Here is a 16,243-nt window from a genome sequence, read left to right on the forward strand (position 1 = left end):
TAATATAATTCAAAAATAAGAAATCACAGCGGCATAAATATGGGTATAACAATTAATAACTCACAGTAACTATTTGAGCTATGCGGATGTTATTATATAATAGCCCTTCTGGCTCAACAAAATAGTAAAAATGGCCCTTCTGGCCCAACAATAATAATATATAAATATAAAGGTTGCGGCCCTTCAGGCTCGGCAGAATAAAATAAATATAAAAATAATATAGTTAGCTATCTGAGCAGTAACTCGTGAAACACAAATATGAATTACTGACTCAAGTATAACATATAAATGATAATAATAAAAATACAGAAAAACTCACAGTTCGTCGGTGCTCTGCTGGCCAGCCGCTACCCTTGCTAAAAAATAATAATAAATAAGTGTCGATTTGCGACACACACAATAATAATAATTTGGCGATAAGCGCCTACAAGTATAATAATTAAGTGTCGATTTGCGACACGCACAATAATAATAATTTGGCGATTCGCGCCCACAAATACAAAATAGAAATTATAAAATATAAAAAAAAATGATATTCAGCGGCGATTTGCGCACACAAAAAATTACAATAATTAACTATAACAGGCAATTGACGCCTTGTAAACAAAAAAAAATAATATAACTGGCGATTCGCGCACAGCAAAAAAATACAATATATAGTAAGCGTTCACGACGACGGACGGAAGAAGACAAAAAATCACGGCGGCCGTGGTAATTAATAATCACGCCGCCAGCGCGGTGACAACGATAATTAACTTATAATCTACATTGTTATATAATTCACGCGGTACAATTAAACAGAAATAAAACAATATAAATAACAATTACAATAATGTGTTGTGCGCGTGTGTGTATATGAGCCGGTCGGTGGCGAGATATAATGGTGATACGGCGGCGACAATACTTTTATATACTTTGATATTATTAACTAATAACTATAAAGTAAACTAATTTAAAATAGTGTACAATAATTATTATTTAATTAATAATATTATTTAAAATAATATACCTATATTATTAATTCAATTGTATTAATATTTGAATTGATACGATTTGTTTTGAAAAAAAAACACATTGATATTAAACTTGATTTATTGAATTTTGAATGTAATACATATTATTATTAGTAATTAGTAATTACCTATATTTACGTTATAAAATACATTCCGTGCATGAAATAATAAAACATAAGTAGGTACCTATTATTTATTTTCTATAATCAATAATCTAAACAAAATTGTATCATTGTATAAAAAAAATTTATCTTCAAAATTAGGTATTCGAAATAGTATCTGAACATTGATTCGATCAAAATCTTAATGGTAAAAAAAAACCCATCGATGAAAAATTATAATATTCAAAATTGATTCTGAGCGGATTCTAAAATTAATTTATAAATTGGTATTTTTTGATATTTTATATTGCCATGAGAACGAATTTTAACTTCAAATATATTTTGTTGGTAAGGCGTGAAAAACATTTTTTTATGTATACTTATCAACTAAGGAATTTCGTTATTTTTGTATTCGATTTTGATTCTCAAATATTTAAATTGAATGTTTTATATATTTTTAACTATTTAAATAGTTTACAGCTTTTCGTGGTTTTAATGAATTTTGACAAAATTGAAACTCTAATAACAATTATAAAAAAAGTTGTGATTTCATTTTTGGTAACTATCATAAAAAAATGTTATAAGAATACATTTTTACATTTTTTGGTTATAATATTAACTACTTACGAAAAACCTTGTTTTTAATTTTCAATCCTTGGTATCATAATTTTAGTTACCTGTTAAATTTATTTCATCTCCAATACTACACCAAATACCATCTTTATATCCACTGTCCATATACTTCGCATGTGACAAATCATATAATTCCACGTGAGACCGAACCATCTCAATGAGTTTTTCATCAATATTCATTATTTTTAAATAATATTAATAATTATAATGTAATATAATAATAATTAATTAATTAATTAATTATAATAATATAATACGGTAGGTATAATCAATTTAAAACAAATTTGTCAAATTTAGATTAAATTTTAATTTAAATAAGTCACTTGCAAGTCACTGGATATGTGCAGCTGAAGCTCGCCAAGTGCAGACTGTCACAAAAACAAATCGGATGACTGTTTACATTGTTCCGTATTTTCCATATCCGTATCAGTGAAATCCCCAAAAACATTGTCTCCGACTAATTTTAAAATACGGACACGGACGATGCGGATACGGAACGGACACGGAACGGACATGTATAAACATACCCATTATATAATAAGTAAACAAACTTTAAGCGCCGGACACGGAACGGACAGTACGGTTACGGAACGGACACGGAACGGTTATGTGTAAATAGACCTTAAGAGTTGCTTCCGGCGCGAGGCGCGGCGGTTGCTCGGTGCGGCGAGACATCGATTCTTGGAAACAATTAGCGGATAAGGAATAAGGATTACTGGATAGGTATAGGAAAATCACTAATGGATAATAATAATCAATAATAACTATATTATTCCATAATTTAATACAACCCATATTATATTATAAAATATAAATAAATATATATAATGTTATATATATTAAATATAAAGTATCTATATACCGCCTGGTGCCTATATGAATCATTTGATTTCAACACTACACTCGAACACTCCGATCAGTAAAGTTGTTTGTAAGCTTCCATTGTTTTGTGTTTTTTTTTATTATTTTTCCAATGGGTAAGTACTGGCGTTTTGGCCGAAAAACTAGGTGCAAGTTAAGTGCACCTAAGTTGAAAAAATATAGATTGAAAAATTTACAATCAACAAAAAAAAAAAGTGACGAAGATCATAACTGTGATGTTCAGGTAATTATAAAAACATTTATTTAATTTAGTGGTGTTACATAAGGCAGCAAGCCAGCGCCCAGCAATGATAATGAAGACTGTTCAACATCATCCAGTGGCGTAGCCAGGGGGGGGGGGGTTTGGGTGTTATAACCCTCCCCCTCAGCCGTATTTATATCAAAAATATTATGTTTATAATATAGGAATACAATCATTTGGTCGTGGTAAAATGTATTCTGTTATGCCGTATTCACACACTACCACGGTTTAAGATAAACTTTATCTTAAATAGTGGCATAGTGCACACAGTGTCGTATTATTGCATTCGTGCAGATAATATTTACACTACACCATCATATTGTGTAATTTACGTTATCGACTGCACTGATGATAATAATCATTATCATTCAATTATTTTATTATTAATTTACCATGGTTGTAGATTTATCTACAGTTCTGCGGTCTAGTTGTTATCAATATGAATATTATCACAGAACAATATTATCATTATAAAATACATGGACACATGTTTGGATGTTTCTCTAGTTTTTATAATAATTTTTAATATTTTGCTAATTGACAATTGTTGTTATGGATTCTTCAAAAAAAAGAAAAATTACAATTGTATCCTATTTCCAGAAAAAAAGTAGATCTGAACCTTTAGCAGAAAACAATGAGGTAATTTTATTTGAGTTATATTATACTGCTTAAGACTTAAATATCTAAATAGCTTATCGCTTAAATTGAATGCTACTAGGCAGAGCACAAATTTGTATGCATTTGCTTATTTTTTCTGGTTGATAATTATATACTAAATGAGCATGATGTGTTTTATGATACAAATTATACACAAATGTCATAATAAAAGCTAATGCTATATATTTTTAATAGAGTTATTAATTATTACCTATAAACTCTATTGCTTTTTACTTAATTGCTTTTTAAATTATATTAGACGCTTACTGTAATACCAGCTTTAGAGCATGTGCAAGATCAAGACATTTCATCAGATAATACAAATTCAAGAAATTTAAATATAAAAAATTCTGAGAATATTTGTTTGAACAAGTTTGATATTGGATTATTTAATCGATCTACTACTAAGCAGGTTAGAAAAATATTATTTACAATTGACAGTTTTTATTTGATAAGAAAAACAATTTAAATAAATATTTGATGGAAGAAAAATAAAAAATATTAAATAGTTAAATAGTTAGGTAAATAGTTAAATAATTAAAAATAAGTGTATGCAACCATCTATATAAACCTATTAAGCAATAAGTATAATTTTATTAAAATATAATTTTAATTTGTGCAGATTGATTCAGAACAAATATATCAAATTTTAACGAACACTTGGTATCCAGAACCATCCTACCATTTTATTGCAACTGGAAAAAGAAATCTAAAATTTCAGTATTAATGGCTTGATCGATGGAAGTGGTTGGCATATTCAAAATCTGATAATGGTGTTTACTGTAAATATTGCATTTCATTTGGTCCTGAAGAAGTTTGTTCTCAAAAACTTGGGAAGTTTGTTGTAACTAAATTTGATGATTGGTCCCATGCGATTGATAAATTTAATGAACATCAAAAAAATAAATATCATTTAACTGCTGTTTCAAAGGTTGATGGATTTTTATCAGTGTTTAATAAACAACAAAATAATATTGCCGTTCAACTAGACAACAACCTAAAACTAGAAATTGAACAAAATAGGCAAATATTACGTCCAATTATAGAGACTATTATATTGTGTGGGCGTCAAGGATTGGCATTACGAGGTCATAAAGATAGTGGTCACTTTCAGGCTGATGAACTATATTCTACAGAAAACGATGGAAATTTCAGAGCATTCTTAAGATATCGTGTAAGTGGGGGTGACTTAATACTTAAAAACCATTTACAAAATTGTAAAAAGAATGCCATGTATACAAGTCCAGAATTTCAAAATGAAATAATTGATACAATTTACCATATTATTATTAATAAGTTAGTATGTAAAATTAATCAGTATAAATGTTACACAGTTCTGGCTGACGAGACTTGTGATATTTCCGGTGTTGAACAATTTAGTTTGTGTGTACGCTACTTTGATAAAGAAACAAAAACTTTAAGAGAAGACTTTCTGAAATTTGTTCCAGTGGTAGATGTAAGTGGAAAAAGCTTGGCTAAAGTATTGTTGGATACCCTACAAAGTATAGGTATTAATTTAGATTTTCTACGTGGTCAAGGGCATCTGCAATGCAAGGAAAATTTAACGGAGTGCAAGCAATAGTAAAAGAATCATATCCACTAGCATTGTATTTACACTGTAGTTCACATTCACTTAATTTATGTATATCAGACGCTTGCAATTTGAAACCTATACGCAACGCAACTGGAACCTTACAAGCTGTTTGTGTATTTTTGAGGACTCCTAAAAGACAAGATGTTTTAGAAAAGGCTATTGATAAATGTATTGCAGATACGAGAAAGAAAAAGCTTAAAAAATTATGCCCAACTAGATGGGTTGAACGGCACGTGTTAGTAGAAGCAGTGTTAGTATTTTTAGAACTATACGATGATATTGTAGAATCATTAGAAAATATTTCTTCATGGAATGACAGGGATACATCATCTCAAGCCAGTAATTTACTCTGTTCAATTAAACAAGGAGAGTTTCTTTGTATTTTTATTCTTGTCAATGTTTTTTCAGTAAGTTTACCATTAAGTAAAAAATTACAAGATGAACATTTAGATCTCACTGAAGCAATAGAACTTGCAGAAAATGTAATAGAGATAACTACTCAACGAAGAGCTGAAGCTGAAAAACAAATTAAAAATATATATAATGATGTATTAAAAAAATCTGAAAAGTTTGATATCAATACGTATAAAAGTCCCTAGGTTAGCAAACAAACAAGAGCATAGAACAAATGTGATCACAGATTCAGCTGAGTCATATTATAGAGTTTCTTTATATATTCCTTTTTTGGATAGTTTTAATCAACAATTGAATGACAGATTTTTAGCACACAAATCAATTTTGAGTAATTTTCTTTGTTTGGTGAAAGATAAAGAAAATAGTGATGAATGTTTTAAGGTACTTTTGAAAACCTATGAAGTTGATATTGAAGCTGATATCCATTCAGCTTTGGGGGAATTTTCATTATGGAAACAGCAAATAAAATCAAAACCCATAACAAATGTTGTATCTGCTTTAGCCGAATGTAACGAAAACATATACCCTTCAATATACACACTCTTAAATATTTTAGCTTCTTTACCAGTTACCACTGCTACTAGTGAAAGATCATTTTCAACACTTAGACGGTTGAAAACATATCTCAGGAACACAATAACTGAAAATAGACTGAACGGGTTAGCATTAATGAATATTCACCGTGATGTAAAAGTAACAGTTGAAGAAGTTATTGAAAGTATGGCCAGAAAGAGTCGCCGCATTAGACTGTTATAAAACATAATATGTTATTAAATACTATTTTTTTTGTTTAATATATTTTAGATGTATTTGTAAAAAAAGAAAAAAAATTATTTTAAATAAATATTTAAAAGTTAAACGTATATTATAATTTATTTAAACAATTTATGAGTACAATTCAGGAAGTGTGAAATCCTCCACAAGTTACATTTTATTACAAAAAAAAACCCCCCCCTAAAAAAAATCCTGGCTACGTCACTGACATCATCATAGTTTTCATAAAAACTTTAGTGGATTTACGCTTAATTTTTTTTTAAATTTTACTTATAACAACTTTATAACGTTTTTGAGTAGAAATAATGCTATTGATTTTTGACTTCAACCTCTCTTTGAAAAGGAAAATCCATATTTTTGTTATTATACCTAATATTAAAAAACCCAATACCTACAAGTTTACCCATAAGTTGTCCTTCAAGTAATTGTAAACAAAATTCTAGCATCAATAAAGAAAAAAATTTATGAGCGTAGGAAATTTAAATTTTTACGAAATCGCGTAAAATAACGATATATTAGATTTAAATATAGGTTATATAATAATACATTTTTATGACTTTCACCATAATTCCAACTTACAACGCTCATTAAAAATTGCACGCTTTTTTAAATAATCACAATTAATCAATAATAGTACAGTAACGTATTTTTATAGTATACCTATAATATATTTTTAAAAGTACCTTCTTTATTCATATCGTAAAAATCACAAAAATTTGAAAATTATTTTGAGTTATAAATTCATAAAAATGTATCTATTTAAATCTAAGAAATGAAAATATATGTATCAATTTTCTTTGATATCATTCAAATACGAATAACTTTACTGCAGACACTTGAAATGTACACCATATTTTTTTTATCCCTAGACTTGATCAAATTTTCAAAAAATATTAACTCGTTTTCAGTTGTTTATGGTCATATTAAATTCTGAAATTTTTTAGCATTTTTATTAGCCTTATATCCCAAATGTATACGAAAAACAGAAAAAAACACATACATCATTGTAAACTCAATACATTATTTTGCTTACTCGTTTAAAAATTTTGAGTATAGAAATATAAAAAAAGTTGATTGTAAATTTTATAAATATTTTTTTAAGTTTCATTTATTATTATATTATGAATGATGATCCTATAAAACATTATTCATTAGGTATACCTAATATTCACCAACTATACAATACTTCATTAATTTTTTTGTTTGTCATATAATATTATAGAGTATTAGTATTGATACTGTAGAGAATACAGTTGATAATCTACATAATTCGACTTGTAATATATCGTACACATCAATAGCAGGAGAAGATGAAACCGCGTTATTAGAAATATCAAGTAATGATGATGTAAACGACACGCCGAAAAATGAGGAGTAAGTTGATATCCTATTATTATAATATTATTATTACTATTGTTTGTTTTAAATTAAAATAATTTACAAATGTTAGTAAATTTGAAGAATTTTGTCAAAAGTAATACTAATTTACTAGTAAACTAATAAATATATCGAGCCTTATTAGGTAAAATAGCGTAAGCGACAATTTTGGCGAAAATGAGATATTGGTATCAAAATTTTTCTAAAATTCAGACGCATCGATCTGTAAAATGGCTAAGCGACAATATAAACTTAAGCATGTCATTTTGCCATTTAAAGATTGGACGAAAGCGACATGTCGTTAAGGCAATAACTTAAAAATTAATCGCAAGTCACATTAATTTCGAAAAAAATACGTAAGCGACTTTGTTGCATGTGGTAAGCGACAAAATAATAATAATTATTTAATCAGGCGTATGCGACAACTTAATTGGCGCTTAGAAATTCGTTCGTAACATCATGTTGGTTACGATTGTTTTCATAATATTATATTGTTTATCTATTATCTTCAATAATATTATTAATAATTACTTATAGAATTTATTTAAAACGGTGAAAAATCATTTGATGAGCTTATATTGTGTAACAACATTATTTAATTTACTTTTTACCCTGCTTTTTACCTACTTCTTATATTTTTACAACTGTAATTCGTATAATAAAAATGTTGTCACGATTCACATCAGGAACATCACGTTCTCGAATACGAAAAATGTTGTTTGCTGCGAACAATTTGAATACAATACCATCAAGTAAGATTTTGGAATAATCTTTAATTTAATTTTTGATTTCTAGTCATATTATTATTATGATTAAACTATTTGTCAAATACTTTTAGCTGATGATAGCATTTGTATTACTCATGATAATTCAAATGTACAGAATTTGAGTACACAAGACAATGATGAATGTAATCAAAATTTGGATCACTCAGGATACTTTGGTATGTTCAACATGTTAACACAAAGTTAACTAACTATTGGCATTGATTTGTTTTATTATAATATATTATTATGATTTTATTGTTCTTAATAATATATCTATAAAGTAAATAACATTATATTATTACAGTTAGTACCTATTTTAAATGTTTCATTTACTATTTATTTTATACTGCACTTAATGCTAAAATGTTCATTACCAAATCCAATTGTGTTAGTCTACTTTTATAGGTATTGTTAGTTATACACTCATTATTTTTTAATGTTTCCTATAATAATATTATATTATATTATATTATATTATATTATATTATTATTAACATGATATTATCATGTTTTGCTTTTATTAATTAGATGAAAATGTACATAATATTTTTGCTGCAGAGAATGATGCTGTCAATGATATTAACAGGAATATTAATAATAATATGTATCATCCTCTGGATAGACCAATACTTACGATAAGTGATCTTGAAAGCATGGATTTTCGCTACTTAGACTCATTTGGTGATACTGTTGAAATTCAGAATGATGGTGTTTCCAATGAAGGTAATAATTTATTTCACACTGCATTGATGGTGCCAGTATCAGGCACTGGCATTAATACTCATGAAATTGATCAGACTGAGTTAGACTATAATAGTATAATTAACAACTCAAATCTTCAAATGAATAATATGACTGTGAATGAAGCTTCTATAATATCTGAATCTCATGATGCCCCGTATGAACCAGATGAAATAGAATTGAATGAAAGTTTTAGTGATGACAATGTAGTTGGAAGAAGTGGCCGTAAAAAACCTAAAAAAGGTACTACTAGAAAAGTTTTAAAAAACTACTTAATAAATGGAACAGGAAAAAGTGTAAAACCCAACCCATGTGCAAAACTGTGTCAAAATAAATGTTCAAAAAAGTTTGATGAATCACAAAGAGAGGATATTTTTAAATTTTTTTGGGAATTAGATCATGAACGTAGAAGAGATTATTTACTGTCATGTATGAAACAAGTACAAATAAAAAGAAAAAGGTCAATTAGTGAAAGTAGAAGATCAGTGACAAATGAATATTTTTTAAAACATAATTCTATTGAAGTTCAAGTATGCCAGCAGTTTCTTCTTAAGACATTAGATGTCCCTCAAAAACTTTTAAGATATACCCATTTGAATAAGTCACCTGTGAACACTGCTAAAAAAGATAGACGTGGTTATAATACTCCTCGAAATAAAACAAGTCCTGAACAGTTACAAATAGTGGATAAATTTATCAGGTGTTTACCAGCTGTTTCATCACACTATTGTCGCAATAAGTCAAACAAAAAATACCTACCAACTGAGTTTAGAAATATTGCAAATTTATACTTAATTTATAAAGATTATTGAACAAAAAAAAATGAATTTCCTATTTCATCTTTAGTTTTTCGTCGTTTTTTTAAAACTAAATACTCTATTGGCTTCCATTTACCAAAGAAAGACAAATGTAAGATTTGTGAAAAAAAAAATGAAAATGTAAATAACAACGAAGAAGAGATTCAAAAATATAATTGTCATATCAATTTAAAAGAAAAAGCTAAAGCTATGTTTTTGAGTGATCAGAAGAAAACTGAGTCAGACAAGAGCTTTTTGTGCATCAGCCTTCGATTTGGAAAAGGTTTTAACCACTCCACAAGGAGAGGTGAGCAACTTTTACTATAAAAGGAAGTTTGCTACGTATAACTTTACCATCTTTGACATTGCAAGAAAATTAGGATATTGTTTTATGTGGAATGAGTCTGAGGCCAAAAGGGATGCTAATAATAAATAACGATGATGAAAAAAGATGGAGTAACCGAATTTATTTTCTATTCCGATAATTGTGGAGGACAAAATCGGAACAGATTTTTATTTTCTATGTGGGAGTATGCTGCTTTCACATTAAAGGTTAAAATTACTCATCGATTCCTTGAAAGAGGACATACTCAAAACGAGGGGGATTCCATGCATGCATGTATTGAGAATTCCAAAAAAGGAAAAACTATTTATGTTCCTGTTCAATGGATAATCTTGGTGAGGTGTGCGAAAGTCACTGGCAAACCATACCTAGTAACCGAAGTATCAAATGAAGATTTTTTGAACTTCAAGCCAATTGTTGAAGATAAGTCATACAATTGGACTAAAACTGTTGATGGTTGCCAAATTCGATGGAACTGTATCAAAGAAATAATGGTCACCTATGATAAACCATTTATTCTTAGTATAAAATATAACCTGACATCACCAGATTTTATTATAATAGATATAAAACAAAAAAAACAAAAGGGCAGATATCAGTCTCGTTGTTTACCTGTACAAGCGTATACTGAAAAAATTGCAATTGATAAAGCAAAGTAAAAACAATGACTTGTTGTCGTTATGTAAAATGGGTCTTATTCCAACTACTTACCATGAATTTTACAAATCTTTAACTTCTAAGTAGTTATACCTACTTGTTTTATGATCCTATAATATTTTAAGTATTATTTTGAATGCAAATTGTGTTTATTTTATTTAGTTTAACTTCACAATATAATTTATATCATTAAATTTTATTGAACTGTTAAACTAGCTGAACGTTATTATAATTTGAGTATTTTTTTTCTTTAAAATCCCAGAAGGATTGGTTGATTTTATTTTGTTTTACAAATTGTTATTAAGTAATTTTGTAAAACTAATGAATATTATTATAATTTAAGTATTTGTTTGATTATAAAATAAGTATATTTCATTTTGTTATACTTCTTGTAATTAATGTTACTTTATATTTTATTACAATATTATTAAACTTGATGAACATTACTTTAAATTGATTTATTTTTCTTTAATCCTTCATTGATCATTGGAGAAACTAGTGTATATAATTTGGGGGCCTAACATACTTATTATTTTAAATTTTGAGATCCTTAAGGTTTCAACATTATACTGTTATAAAAAAAGGGTTCCATTATTCTGTCAATATTCTGCAAATTATTTAATTTAAAATGACCGAATACATTAGATACGACCTTTGATTTTCCCACGAAAAAGGTCTTATGTTGAGATACGACTTTTTACTATTGGTCGTATCTCAAAAATAAGCTAGAAATAATGATTTTTTTTTAAAATATAGGAAAACCATAATACAAGGTTCCCTGCATGCTAGAAGTATAGTTATTAAAAAAAAAAACAATGAGAAACAGAATAAGAATATAATTTAGAAGACGAATTATGGTCATACTGAAAAGTTGACAAAATTGAGTTACGACCCTTTTCGTTGGAGGTGTCGATATGTGAAAGAGCCTTAAAAAACAAACAAATAGTTCGTGAACACAAATGTTATAAAAATTGGGATTCTACTTCTACTTCTATGGAGGCAGATATCATAGTTGAAGGGTTCAAAGAAAGTTTATCAATGCATAATATTATATATCATAAATTAATTGGCGATGGTGATAGCAGTGTTAGTAAACAATTACAACTTGCTAAACCTTACGGTCCGGATATAATGATTCAAAAAATAGAATGTAGAAACCATGTTTTACGTAATTATATAAATCGAATGCGTGATATTGCGGGGAAAAGGAAATGTAGCAGTGGAAAAATTGTGCCTGGAGACCAAAGGAATATTTTGCGAAACAATTTACAAAAACTACGTTGTGCAGTTACTAAGGCAATAGAATATAGAAAAGGAAACGATGGAACACATAATGAAAGAGTTAATTTACTAAAATGTGATATTATGAATGGACCGTATCATGTTTTTGGAAATCACGTAAACTGTGCTACATATTTTTGTAAAAATAAAAATGAAAAAACAAATAAAAACTATGTTCCAGATATGGAACAATCTGGACTTTGGGCTGATATTTTGTCGGCAAGAAATTTATTAGCTCATCATTCCTCGAGCTTGATTTATAGTGTAAATAATAATTCGGTCGAGGGCTATAATAGTGTTGTTGCTAAATATGTAGGCGGTAAGAGAATACATTTTTCTCATAAAGGTTCGTATCAAGCGCGATGTTCAGCTGCAGTGTTGTCGTACAATGCAGGTCCAAAATCAATAAATATTTTACATAAAACAATTTGCAATGTAAGCCCAGGTGATTTTACCAAACGTTTTATAAGTAGAAAACAGAGGTTGAAAGTATGTAAATTGAAAAGGAAACTTATGTTTAAACCAAGTAGTAGACGAGTTACTAAAGTTAACATAGCTGCAGATAAAGACTATGGCAAATGTGAAGAAAATATTTGTGAAGAATTGGATATGGATGAAGATGATTACGAAAAACATAAATTGGAATTTATGACAAATAAAATTATAAAAAATAGTGATGAAATTAAATTCATTGAAAAATCGACTACACTTCAATCGGAATGTGAATTATGGCATAAAGAACGACGAATTCGTTTAACCGCGTCACACTTTGGAACCATTTGTAAACTTCGACCGTCGACTTCTAGAGCTAATACAATAAANTCCGAAAAATAAACATACTTCTGAAATATGGTCTAAAAGTTTATCACAAACAAACTACTGTCAAATATTTGTGTGAACTCCACTTTACTAATGATGATTTTATAAGGAGTTATTTTGGTAGTTGTAATAGATATGCTAGTATTAAACAGAGGTAACTGTGTAACTGTCTGGTATTACATTATTTGAATAATTATAATAATTGTTAATCCCTACCAATGTTTATTCTAATTTGTTTTTTAATAAAATAATATTAAAACAAGTTAACTGCCTTGAGTATCATATTTGATACACGGCTAACTTGCTAGTTTTGTCTCGTACATTTTAACTGAATTTGCCACATCTGCCTTGAGTATCAGATATGCTTCTCACTTATCAGACGAATCTCGATCTATGGGAATATTGTGGTCTTGCCATGTTGGTCACACTATATTTTTTCGAAAATATCGATATTTTTCTTCACATGATTTTTAATTCTATGATAATAAATCGATGTTGATAAAAAAAAATAAATTTTAAAGTGAGTATCACATATAATACTCAGGCCCCAGTACAATATTCTTATCAAAACCGTTGATATGTTTTGAATATTATACAATATTATAATGTTTTTTCGTTTTTTGATGTTTTGTAGTTTTGTACAATTTTATTTTGATGTTGATTGTTTCATTTAATTTTTTTACAAAGTAATAATGAATAAAAATGACATTTTGCAATGTTTGGACTTGTCAGATTGGTCTGAAGATAGTTCACCTGAAGGTAGTGATGATAGTGATGAAGATATCATATTTGAGGTAAGCAACTTAACTTATTATTATTTCTTATATTATGACCTACTGTCAAATAGAAGTAAAAATAAATAAAAAAATATAGTACAATCAATTTTACTTAGCTATTTATTTTATTGTACAGAACGATACCACAGAAGATAACAATGACAATAATAACAATTTGCATTTGGAATCTAGTGATGAGCAAAATATACAAAATGAATTTTCAGAACCAGTATGGGGAGATATTCATGATGAGTTTAATTCAAGTATAAAATTTAATCCTAACAATGAACCTGTTGGTATCAACCCTGATATAATTGAGACATTAACTGATGGTGATCCATTTGATTTTTATAAATTATTTTTGGATGAAGAAGTTTTAAATTTACTTGTGGTTGAAACAAATAGATATGCTTTGTCATTATTAACTTCAAATATCAGTCCACATTCTCGTTTAAAGAAATGGGAGGAAGTAACAGTTGATGAAATAAAAACATTTCTTGGGATTATATTGTGGATGGGGCTATGTCCACAACCAACCCTAGCTTCATACTGGACAAAAGATCCTTTATATGCTTCAAATATACCTGATTACATGAAAAGAAAAAGATTTGAACTGATATTGAGAACGTTTCATTGCTGCAATAATAATATGTGTCCTCCTGGTGACCGTTTATACAAAGTAAAAGAATTACTTGATATACTTGTGGCTAAATATAAATTTGCATGTTCCCCAAAAGAGTCGATGTGTATTGATGAGTCTATTGTACCTTTTGTCGGCAGACTTTCTTTTAGGCAATACATACAAAATAAACGCCACAGATATGGCATTAAAATATTTAAATTGTGCATTAATAATTTGTATACAGTTGGTTTTAAAATATATGCAGGCAAGGAAGCTGATAAGGTACAAAGTGTATCAACAAAAATTGTATTAGAGATGGCTGAAGACTACCTTGATATGGGCAGGACTATGTACACTGATAATTGGTACAGTAGTTACGGATTAGCAATTGAACTATTGAACAGAAAGACTCATTTGGTAGGTACCCTTCGTTCAAACCGTAAAAATAATCCAAAAGAAGTAATACAAAAAAAATTTAAAAAAGGAGATTATATCGCTAAACAATGTAATAAAGGTGTCACTGTTCTCAAATGGAGAGACAAACGTGATGTATTGGTAATTTCAACAAAACACAAGGCTTCAATGGTATCAGTTACAAATAATTATGGTAAAGAGATACAAAAACCTAATATTATTATTGACTATAATAAAGGAAAATCACTTGTTGACGTATGTGATCTAAGAAATTCATACCACAATCCCCTCAGAAGGACTCTAAAGTGGTATAAGAAAATAGCTTTTGAACTTATTTTAAACACATCTGTGCTAAATGCTTTATCTTTATAAGAAGAAGTTACTAAAAACAAAATTAACGTAACTTCATTTCGAGAACACTTAGTACGATGTTTAATTAAAAAAAATGATATTCCAAACATACCTACAGAACAACCAAAGCACCAATTAGAGGAAACAAAGTTTAGAGGGCGCTGTTCTGAATGTTATAAGGAAATGGTTCTCCAAGGTGGACGCAAACATGCACAGCTTGTTACTAGGCAAATAAGAACTAAATGTTTAAGTTGTAACAAATTCTTTTGTATGCCATGTTTCTTCAGTAAACATAATGTGATTAATAAAAAGTAGGTACCTACCTAGTAGCTTATGTAATGTTATAATAATTTACATGTTATTACAGTTATTTATTTTATATGTATAATATTATTATTATGTTTATAAAGGTGAATTTAATTTAGATTACATTGTTGTTATATATTTTTTTATACAAAATATAACACTTAATTTTCAATTATTATATTATAAAGAATACTAAGGAAGTAAATTAATATTTAATGTTTCATTGTTATTATATCGTCGGCTAATAGGCCAATAATTGGTTATTATTATTATTATTATTATTATTATATTTTTAATCAATTATTGATGTAACCCTCACTTTTTTCTAATTTCAGGTTATGATTAAAATGGATTATTATAGAGAAAATACACATTGTGGACAAATATTGTAACCCTCAGATGATTAATTCCCGTCTAAATTCAACTTAATTAAATTTTTTTAGTGTAAGCCACACTGTTAAAACAGTGTCAATTGATGTAAGCCACGACGTTAATATCAACGTCATGTTCAAATAATTTTTTCTTCAGCAAGCCAATTAGTGTAAGCCTACAGCATATCCCTATATAGTGTTTTAAGTGGTCTACAATCTTACAGGCCAAATAGTGTAAACCACTATAAAATTATACTTAAGTATTATTTTCTACTACGTTTTATTTAAATTAATACGGTAATTTATTGTTAT

General features: G+C 28.1%; 1 protein-coding gene across 1 annotated transcript; it reads left to right on the plus strand.

Moving 5' to 3' along the window:
- The first annotated feature begins 3,422 nt into the window (after nt 1–3,422).
- On the plus strand, nt 3,423–6,291 carry LOC111028109. Its single transcript, XM_022306646.1, has 7 exons — nt 3,423–3,509; nt 3,787–3,939; nt 4,273–4,701; nt 4,846–5,029; nt 5,179–5,460; nt 5,530–5,603; nt 5,917–6,291. The coding sequence occupies exons 1-7, from the start codon at nt 3,423–3,425 to the stop codon at nt 6,289–6,291; spliced, it is 1,584 nt and encodes a 527-aa protein (XP_022162338.1).
- The last annotated feature ends 9,952 nt before the right edge of the window (nt 6,292–16,243 follow it).

The sequence above is a fragment of the Myzus persicae genome, unplaced genomic scaffold, assembly GCF_001856785.1.
Source record: "Myzus persicae strain clone G006 unplaced genomic scaffold, MPER_G0061.0, whole genome shotgun sequence".
NCBI classification, from domain to species: domain Eukaryota; kingdom Metazoa; phylum Arthropoda; class Insecta; order Hemiptera; family Aphididae; genus Myzus; species Myzus persicae.

What these genes read in the sequence shown, in the direction of transcription:
- LOC111028109 (XM_022306646.1), top strand. Translation starts at nt 3,423, where the DNA reads ATGGATTCTTCAAAAAAAAGAAAAATTACAATTGTATCCTATTTCCAG. An exon ending in CTTTAGCAGAAAACAATGAG is followed by an intron (nt 3,510 to 3,786) that starts GTAATTTTATTT and finishes AAATTATATTAG; the next exon opens with ACGCTTACTGTAATACCAGC. An exon ending in ATTGTTGGATACCCTACAAA is followed by an intron (nt 5,030 to 5,178) that starts GTATAGGTATTA and finishes TATGTATATCAG; the next exon opens with ACGCTTGCAATTTGAAACCT.